The sequence below is a fragment of the Nicotiana tabacum genome, chromosome 9 (assembly GCF_000715075.1).
Source record: "Nicotiana tabacum cultivar K326 chromosome 9, ASM71507v2, whole genome shotgun sequence".
In the NCBI taxonomy this organism is placed as follows: Eukaryota; Viridiplantae; Streptophyta; class Magnoliopsida; order Solanales; family Solanaceae; genus Nicotiana; species Nicotiana tabacum.
This window is the reverse complement of record NC_134088.1, coordinates 33,692,231-33,702,905: the sequence shown is the minus strand read 5'-3', so window position 1 is coordinate 33,702,905 and position 10,675 is coordinate 33,692,231. Positions and strand designations below refer to the sequence as shown.

Here is a 10,675-nt window from a genome sequence, read left to right as displayed (position 1 = left end):
GTCATCATCCAAACACAATTTTGAAAAATGTATGGAATGAGGACCAATACACTCTAACTTTAGAATTGTATTACTCTTTACATCCTCATATGTACACACTCTAGAGTCTTCACATATAATATTATCTACTTCCTCACATGACTCTAGAGTGCTTTCCTCGACATGGACATCATCAATACAAGTATGGTCGAATGATTTACTCTCCCCTTTTAGCTCCTCAATTTGGCGTATAAGCTCCTTTTCAGCTTCACACAACTCAGAACTATTTTGTTGGGCGTTAAACGCATCAACCTTTGCAATTAATTTAGCTCCCAAGTCGTGAATATCAGTGCCAAAGTTTTCAATCTCCTGTTTCAGTTCAGCTCTTCCTTCTATAAAGTGTCTCGTCCTATCAGTAATTTCCTCACGTTGAACCTCATATATTTCTAACTTTTCAGCTTGTTCCACTAGCCATGTTTGGCTCAAAATCTCCACTTTTTCAAAATTTTTCTTTTCTTGAAACTCGCTCTCTTCATTCAATTCTTCCATATTAGCCTTCATTCTTGTGATTGTTGCCGTCATTCTTTTCATATCTTTTTTGAGTTCATCATGTTGCTCTGCTACTTGCCTCATAATATACCTAATATATGCATCATGTTCCATATCCTGCACTTCATTGCCCCTATCAAACTCACAAACATTGTTAGAAAGATCATAATAAGGGCTCTGAGAAGGATGAAAAGAATTAGGACAACCATCCCAATGGCTATCTTGACCATCACACATATTACAAATATTCCACTTGAAGGATTGAGATTGTGCGCACAACTCGCTTCCGGGAACATTCTGACAATTTTTTTACCAGTGGGATCCTCCGCAATATGGACAGGGATCATCAAAATAAGAATAACCATCATTCGAATAATTCTCATTCCAAGATGCCATGCTAAAATAAAAATAAAAAAATACTAACTAAACTAAAGAAAGAATAGAAAAACAAATGTCTAATCTAGAAAAATAGCTAATTTCTAAGTCCCCGGCAACGGCGCCAAAAATTTATTGCGGCCAAACGCACACGCAAGTATACGCGGTCGTCAAGTAATAAAGTGACTAAAAGTCGGATGTCGAACCCACGAGGACTTGTGATTAACTATTAACTAAATTAGACTATCGTAATTATCTAAACAAGAATTAAACCTAAAAATATTTGATTCTAAACTAATTAAATAAAAAAATATAAATAATGAACTTTGAACAGAGAAAAAGCAGATTTTTATGATATCAATGTAATGAAAACGATCTAGGGTTATGGGCTATCTAACGATCCTATTGTATTCTTCAATTGAATTGACCGACTAATTTATCTAGCTTATTGGTTGTCAGGGTTAATATTGCTCATAAGAATCTGTCGAGTTCTTACTCGCCTATTCAAGCTAACCTAACGCCTATATGTCTATGGAGTTAGAATCAACAAGAACGCATTTATAATTCCTGTAAATCAACCAAGCAAGGCAATTAGGTACATGTCTATCCTAACCACGAATCCATTCTCCGATGCCCGAGTTCAAGAACTTGCTCTACTCAATTCTATATGCAATCTAGAATTCTCACTTTCGAGTTCAATTCTAGATTCGTAGATAGTATTCAATTGGTGATCAAACAATTAAATAATTAAGCGCAAGATTGAATAAATAAACTAATATAATAAATCAAGAAGGCAAAATCAATATCCGAATAACAATAGTCATGAAAGAACCACAATCCTAGAACGTGAAGTTTAGCTCCACATAGACATGGTAGCCAAACAACAAATCATACAAAGAAACATAAAAATTACTAAGTTTGGTGGGAGAAAGATGGAACTTGATGAATTCCGGCCTCCACAGCGGCTCTGTGCTTGTGTTTTCCTCTCAAAAACATCCTCCTCTCTCCAAAATAGGTTTAGGTTGGCTTTTATATGAGTTGGGGCGTCTTGGGGTCGAAATAACCGAGTCCTGATCGAAATAGGACACTTTTCCGTCTTGAGCGTCCAGGCCAGCGCCCCACGCTCGCTGTGGCCCTCAAATTTTACTTTTTGCGTTTTTGTCCCGATTTCGCTCCAATTCGCGCTCTTTCGTCCCAAATTGCATCCGAATGATCCCTACACATAGAAATACCAAAATTTAGCACAAATAATCATATTAAACATCTCAAATCGTCGAGACATGAGCAAAATGTGAGGCGATATATATCAAAATATGCATACATTAAGCCAATTATCAATTCTCCCCCTAATTGCGGCTATAATGGCTTTTTTGTTCCTTGGCTCGATCTTGATCCTGACCGATCTCGATCTTGAACGGTCTTTGAGTCTTCGAGCTCGATATTGGTCCTGACCTTGATCTTGATTGGTCGCTCGATCTCGAGCTTGACAGCATATACTTCGCACCATGGCTCGATATTACAATGATAATCCTCGGACCACCACGTTCCAATCTCGATTAGTCATACGAAGGGCAAATTCGGTTTTGACCGTATACAATTATATTTAATGAATTTCTAATACAATACAATGTTTAAGCAAAAGTTACCCGCATCCGTGAGATGCTAGCTCTGCCTCTGGAACTGAGTCAAGTTTATGCTCTAGATATTTGTGTTTAGACCACCAAAGATTGCGGTAAATTGATAAGTAGTTTTTCATATTTAACTAAAAATTTCAGGTTTGTGTCATGTGTATAAAGTCGCTTTTAATAGCAAACCTTTTATCTGAATCCATATCAGCCCCAAAGCAGACATTAGGTTAGAAACTAAAAAATAGGTAAAGTATTTGTATTTAGAAGACGCTCTGAAATATTGCCCAAATAAACTGATAAACCAAGTAGAGATGCACTTGAATCTTCATTTGCTTAAACGGTTGGCATTTGCACTTGATAGAGTTGCGGTCTAGATCTTCATCAATTGCCTTTAACGGTTGGCATGCAACGTAACTTTTTGTTACTTCAATTTCATCAGAAATCAAGATATCCAAAGTTACTACTATTAGTATTGCTTAGCATAACTAACACATTCTATTTTTATGTTCTTTTTCCTATTTGCTTAAAATAAAATTAGAATTCTCAAACTGAACTGGAGGGATGAGTACGCGTATATGTTGATATACAAATTGCTCAACAACAAATTGTGTGATCGATAACATCCCTTCCCTTTTAACCAGATATCTCAAATAAAGCCTTACAAATGCAAAAAATCTTGGTAGCAGGCCTTATTCTCTAAAACATTGGCGAGCGCACAAATAAAAGGCAAAAATGGTTACGGTTCACCGTCAAATGGGAGTTGTCACATCTAATGAAAACTTTGAGAAAAAGGATAGTATCATATAATCCCTCGGTTTCAATTTATGTGAAGCCATTTGATTCGCCACGGAGTTTAAGAAAAGAGAAGACTTTTGAACTTGTGGTGTAAAATGAGGCACATATATTTTGTGTGGCTATAAATCATTGCATAAAGATAAATTGTTTCCAAATAAGGAAAGTGGTCATTCTTTTTTGCACGGACTAAAAAGAAAAAAGGTTCACGTAAATTGAAACGGAGTGAGTATATATAAGCTCTTTAAAGATCACTGATCATATGGACTGTCGCAGTGACATGTTAACTATATAGTGTGGTCGCCGACACACCTCGCCCACAAATAGAGCCTCCCCTCCCCTCCCCTCCCCTGTAACTGTATATAAATAGGTCAACACAGAGAGGTGGGAAGTTCCCTACTCTTAAACCCATGCACGTTCTCTTCCCCTTCTTCAATGCTCTCACCTGTCCCCTAACAACAGCATTCAATACTCATCTCTCTCCCCTCCTATATCTTTCCTTAATTTATCCCTACTACTCCTATTCATTTAATTACCACTACATTTTCAACACTTGTCCCTTCAAAATTTTGGTATCTTGATTTCTTTTTATCTAATTCATGTAGCCAAATTACGTGCATGCTCTATAATTAAAGTGAGTAATTATGGCTACTTCTTTGCCTTCGTTTTGTGGAGTGCTTCTTCTACTTTTATGTATAAGTTGTCCTAATTTGGTGAGATGTGGGGAGGAGGATTTAAGTTTCCTTCAATCAGAGTGTTTAAAGGTGCCAGCTTCGGAGTTTGTGGGCTCTGTTAAGTCCACCATTGACACTGTCCGTCAAGTCACTTCCATAGTGTCGAAATTCGTCAGCTTCTTTGGTGATTTTCGACTTTCGAATGCCATTTCTGATTGCCTTGATCTGTTGGACCTCTCTGCAGATGAACTTACTTGGACTCTCACTGCTTCTCAGAATCCCAAAGGTGTGTATGTAAATCTACTGCTTTACCACTAACATACTGCGGCGAAATAATTCGAAATTCTAATCCTTTAATAATTTTTACATATTTCTACGCTACGCCCCTGCTAACATAGTGACCTGGAGGACCATAACTTTAATTTGCACTTTTTTGAGTTACGTGATCTTTTTATCTGCTCTTTACTTTAATTCAATAGATTATGTTGTTCTTTTCCTTTTCGGCCTTTTTTACTCTTTATTGGAGTACTACTAAAAGTTGAACACTTTTGAGTTGGATCTCCCCACGAGTAGGGGTGTTTATAAAAATCCGAAAAATCGAACCAAATCGAAAATCGAATTAAATCGGTTAAAAAAATTGATACTTTTTAGGTTTGGTTTGGTTTTGGTTTTAAATTTTAAAAACGATCAAATTTGGTTTGGTTTTGATTTAATAAAAAAATAACCGAACAAATCTAACCAAACCGACTATAAAAGTAGCTATTTAAATTTATTATTACATCTATATATGTATATTTTTATATAAAGTTTCTGAAATTTTATGGTACATATTAGCCATTTGTATTTTTAGTCTAGTTCTTTACTATTATAATAATCTAATTCTTTGCCTTCTAGTTTGATTGATAGTTTTCTTTTGCTAAGTACAATAATTTATTTCATGTTAAAAATAATCAATTTTTAATTGAGTACTTAAATTATTCATCACTATTTGAGTCAATTATCATCAATATATCTTGGTAAATGATAGATTTCTCAAAGAGCAATTAGTTTGATAGTGTTACGTTGAAAATGTAGTCGTCGGAATATGCGTTTAGTAGTGTATGTCTCGTATTTAAGAAAAAATCGATTAATAACCGAAAAATCAAAAATAACCGACAAAAACCGAATCGATAAAAAACCGACTTAATTGGTTTGGTTTGGTTCCAATATTTAAAAAATCGACTTACTTGGTTTGGTTTCTTTTTAGGGAAAAACCGACCCAAATCGAACCATGAACACCCCTGCCCACGATTATGAAATTTTTTGCTCCAATTAATCCTCTGTATTATACTCTTTTGCCTTTTGCTAAAATAGGTCAGGTTTTGTTTCTCTTAAATAATGGAGTAAATAGTAGTCATAAGTATTTTCTTCTAGGTTAACCGTGTAACTTCACATGACTAAGGAAGTTCTCTTATCTATTCTTAGGATTAAAATTTTATACACGGGTAGTGTAAAAATAATTACACATGTAGTTTAACCTGTGATAATAAATTAGTATTAATTACTTATGTTTATTATAGAGTTTTAGTTGTAATTTGTAGGAGTAACTTTTAACACCTGATTGTTTAAATATTTTATATACCATAGTGCACATAATTTAAACTCTCCTTATACGAAGAAAGTACAGTAAAGCACTTCCAGCGTTCCAAAACAAGTAACTGTCTAGCTTGTTCAGAATTTTACTAGTTTTTCCTGAAAGAAAATGCGCATACTTCTCAAAACGTGTTACGTTCATCTTCTATTATCAAAAGGTGATTGAGATCTGTTATAAGTTTTACATAATACTCAAATCTATTGGGGTCAGCTTTATCTTTACTTTAATAACATATTCCACTATCCAAGAATCCTAGGATAGTACTCTTGTGAAAAATAAATGTCGGAGAGGCTTGGTCCAGCGGATAGTTTAAAGAAATGTCAAATGAATTGAATAATTGACTTTCAGAAAATTGAATAACTGACTAATTTATTTATTAATTTAGAAGCATAAACATTAGTCCATTGAACATTTTAATAACACGGGTGGTATTATGATCAATAGGGAAAAACAACAGCACAGGTAATTTAAGTGCAGATTTGAGGAATTATTTGAGCGGAGCACTAATTAATCAAGATACATGCATAGACGGATTTGATGGAACAAACGGAATTGTCAAAAACTTGGTTGCGGGAAGCCTCAACCAAGTCACTACATTAGTCCGTGACATTCTTTACATGGTCCGCCCCGTCCCTAAAAACGCCCCCGGGGCCAATGACGGACGTGGAAAACCATGGCAATGGTCCCGAGAGAGGAGGCTAACGTCAAATAAAGGACACAATAACTCATTCCCTTCTTGGCTTAATCGAAAAGATAGACAGTTGTTGCAATCAACTCCCAATACAGGTGTTGTTGCGGATGTTGTAGTAGCTCTTGATGGAACGGGTAATTTTACTCGTATTAAAGATGCTATATCAGCAGCACCAGAATTGAGTACCAAGAGATTTGTGATACATATCAAGAAAGGTATTTATAACGAGTATGTGGAAATCAGCAAGAAGAAATGGAACATATTGATGATCGGTGACGGAATAGATGTTACTGTTATTTCTGGGAATAGAAGTTTTATCGATGGATGGACCACTTACAGATCTGCAACATTCGGTAAGTTTTTAATTTGATTCCATTTATTATCTTATCTTAATCCACGCGGAGTACTATATATTTCAAACATCCCCCCACATTTATTTAATGCTGATTATAAAAATGCAACTATATATCTGCATTTAAAGATGGCCAATAAGGTATGTCTGTAAATTGATCAATCGTATCATAGATTGACAATTACTAACAGTACTACAATTCAGTAATGGATTTGGGACCCCATAACGATCTGACTGCAAGATGTCCATATCAGGAAAAGATTAAAAAAGATTTATATATAGAAAAAAAGAAAATTCTAAAAAAATATCTGCTGTGGATCCATACTAGGCAAGTGAACTGACTGTTTAAGAGGAACTCCAACACGTAGTTTATTGTTTACAGTAAAAATGGGATGATCTTTCACTTTTTTTCATTCTAACCATTGGTAATAGGATGTGTAATTTAGTATAGGATCCAACCTTTAATTTAGTCATGGTTGGCTGACTCACTTTGAAGAAAATTCCATGTGAAGGGGGGCTAAAATAGCTGATAATAACACTGCTGGTTGATAAAGATTGTTTTTTTTTTCTTTTTATAAATGAGCTGACATTAAAAATTGAAAAGAAAAAGAAGGGCCGAAAGAAAGAAGAGAAAAGCAAAAGAATGGTTCGAGAATGGAGTAGTAGCTCGTGTAGCTGCTACCTGGTACCTTATTGTGTCAGTGGTGCCAGATCTAATTATCATCGTGCCCACCATCTCTTTCCATTTCCTTATCTCCTGCCTGATCCTAAAAAAATCAAAAAGGGGCTCAAAGTATTTGTATGATTATAAAAACTTCTTATTAATGGTAAAATAGTAAATTTAAACTAAATCCTTTCCAAATTTAGAAATGAATCATTCTTTTTGGACGGACCAAAAAGAAAATAGGTTCTAATAAACCGGAGATTACAACCTCACTGCCCTGTCCATCTCCCACCTAAATTCATTAAAAATATTAGAATTATTTCATGTTACTAGCTATTCTACTCCGTCTATCTCTTTTTATATGAAAAGACTCGGGGTACAAGGGTCAAAATATCTAAATCCGGATAAAATTCGGGCAAGAATTCTTAAATTTTTTTGAAATAAAATTTATATATTTTAAAACTTTGTAAAAAAATATAGTGTAAGTCATCATAGTTAACCAATAAAAATATTTAAAAAAGAATTTAAGAAAATTATAATGAAAGGAAAACTTATTTGATTTTCTCAGCTAGTAAAGCTTTCACATAAAATAAAACATAAGAAAAAGATATAGTATGATTTTTTGCATTTGATTTGATTAGGACCTAATGGGCCATTCTTGGGATTGTAAGTTTTAATTTGAGTCCGAAAGATATCTATATACCGGATGGGGAAAAAACAAGAAATAGCAAATAGCCACGTGAGTTTCAAAAGTAATCGAAATTTATTAAATTTTCATGTAAAGATAAAATCTAAACAAAAACACTCTTAAAAATTCGAAAAAATGTAGCATAATATGCTGAAGTTCGAATTTTTTACATATGAGATTTCAGAATATGCTGGAATTTAATAATGTGCTGGAGTTCCAACATAAAATATTGAAAGTTTATGCGCAGAAGCTCCATAATCCATGCTGAAACTTTCTGTGTGATGCAGTTCCAACATAATATGTTGGAAGTTTATATGCATGAGCTCCATAATCCAGTATATTATGCTGAAACTTTCCATGTTTCAGCAAAATAATGGCTATTTTTCAATAACTTTACAAGTACTGGCAATTGTTTAATTGTCGGTCCAAAAACTGGTGAGCTCCCGCTATTTTCACTACCGGAAGGGGAACTTAAATTAGTAGCTTTCACGTTTTACACGGTGAAAGATAAAAGAATCAACACGCACACTAGCTACATATATAAGACGAAAACAAAGTTAGAAAATGAACACTAATTACAATGTCGGTGTTCATATATATGTATGCAGCTGTGAAAGGTCAAGGATTCATTGCACGGGACATGACATTTGAGAACACAGCAGGACCCCAAAAGCACCAAGCCGTTGCATTTCGCTCCGACTCAGACTTGTCTGTGTTGTTTAGATGCGCGTTGAGGGGCTACCAGGACACTCTCTACGCCCATTCTATGCGCCAATTCTACCGAAACTGCGTAATTACTGGCACGGTAGACTTCATATTCGGAGATGGCACGGTCGTCTTCCAAAATTGTCAAATATTGGCTCGAAAGGGACTAGCCGAACAAAAGAACACCATCACAGCCCAAGGCCGAAAAGAAGCTGCTGAAACTACAGGCTTCTCCATCCAATTCTCTAATATATCTGGCGAACCAGATCTATTAGCTTCACTCAACTCTACACAAACATTCCTTGGTAGGCCGTGGAAGGCATATTCGCGCACTGTCATAATGCAATCATACATGAGTAATGTAATTAAACCACAGGGCTGGTTAGAGTGGAACGGTAATATATCACTTGACACATTGTACTACGCCGAGTATCAAAATTACGGGCCCGGTGCGGGCTTGGGCGCTAGAGTCAATTGGCCTGGTTATCATCTACTCAATGATTCCTCACAGGCAAATAATTTCACAGTGGCTCAATTCATTTTGGGTAACTCGTGGTTGCCTTCTACGGGAGTTAAGTACACTGCTGGTCTAGCGGTTTAATTGATCAAAGCTTGGGGCCAAATTTAATTGCCATATTAATTGTTTCTCTACTGATATATATTCATCTTTTGTTCTTTGTTGGTCGCTTTTTGGGCTTTTGGTGGAATTGTACTTTAAGACAATTTACACCGGTGATTCCTTTCTTTTTTAGTCATCTACTGTGTACCTTTATCAATTTTACTTCCACGTCTTAATAGATCGTGTATATTTACAACCTAACCTTTCTATAACATCTTATTTGGTCCGATCTTTTCAATATCATTTGATATTAAATCTATTCGGTTGTTATTTTGAAAAAAAAAAAATACCAAAACCCTCAGTTCTTTCTATTTGTTTATGTTATAAAAGATAATAAAATTTTAATTTTATAATTACGATTTTCATATTTCATTAATTAAAATTTTTAAAAAGCTAATAGTACAATATTATTAAAGTGGGTTGTCTAAAAAAAAGGCAGAATACAAAAGTCCCCAGTTTCAACTTTTGACCTGTGCAGTTCTAAGTTAACATTAGTTTTTAACGTTCTTGATTCCCTCTTTGAACTTATAAAATTTATGTCTTCAATCAAATATAATTAATAAATTTATTTTTTATTATAAATTAATAATAAATATATACTCCTATTTGAATCATTAGGCTATTATAAAGAGGTAATTTTAAAGTGTGTACCATTATACTTATCAATGTTGCTTTTTATAGGTAAATGTTGTTAAAGAGATGTAAAATATAATATAGAGGTCTAATAGTATATGTTTAGTGCAAGATTAGTTGAAATCTTTAAACACTTTTAATTAGTAGTAACTATTAATCCATTATGGAAAGTGATGTAACGTTAATTTTACAAAATTTTCGTTTGAGATGCTTCACTAATATTGCATTTGAATTCACTCTGAAGATTTGCTAATTATTTTTTTTTCTTAGGATAATTAGTTGCCTATGTCAAATATAATGTAATAGACCAATTATATTACGTTGTGCTTAAAATATTTTACTGTAGGTAAACTTTAAATTTGTTGGAGCACGTGTTATCAAATATCAATCCTTTCGCTTTTCGGTTTTACTCAAAAACTTGGTTCAATTAGCCATGATAAGCAAAAATAAACTTGTTAATCAAATAAGCTGACAGATATTTTCAATATAGATTTTTTTTTCTTTTCGAATTTTATAAATATATGACGAAAAATAGAGAAGAAAAGGAGAAAGTGACAAGGAGCCAAACGTTAAATGAATATTTGAATAGACTATAGAAGATATAGATTTAAGAAGCACGACTACAAGTTAGGATGGACTTCCACGAAAAAATTAATGCGTTCGTTGTCTTCTCATTGATTGAAATCAAAGAAA

General features: G+C 34.2%; 1 protein-coding gene across 1 annotated transcript; it reads left to right on the top strand.

Annotated features, from left to right (window-relative positions):
- The first annotated feature begins 3,584 nt into the window (after positions 1–3,584).
- Positions 3,585–9,550, top strand: LOC107822220 (pectinesterase/pectinesterase inhibitor PPE8B). Its single transcript, XM_016648741.2, has 3 exons — positions 3,585–4,283; positions 6,075–6,674; positions 8,634–9,550. The coding sequence occupies exons 1-3, from the start codon at positions 3,968–3,970 to the stop codon at positions 9,329–9,331; spliced, it is 1,614 nt and encodes a 537-aa protein (XP_016504227.1). The 5' UTR covers positions 3,585–3,967; the 3' UTR covers positions 9,332–9,550.
- The last annotated feature ends 1,125 nt before the right edge of the window (positions 9,551–10,675 follow it).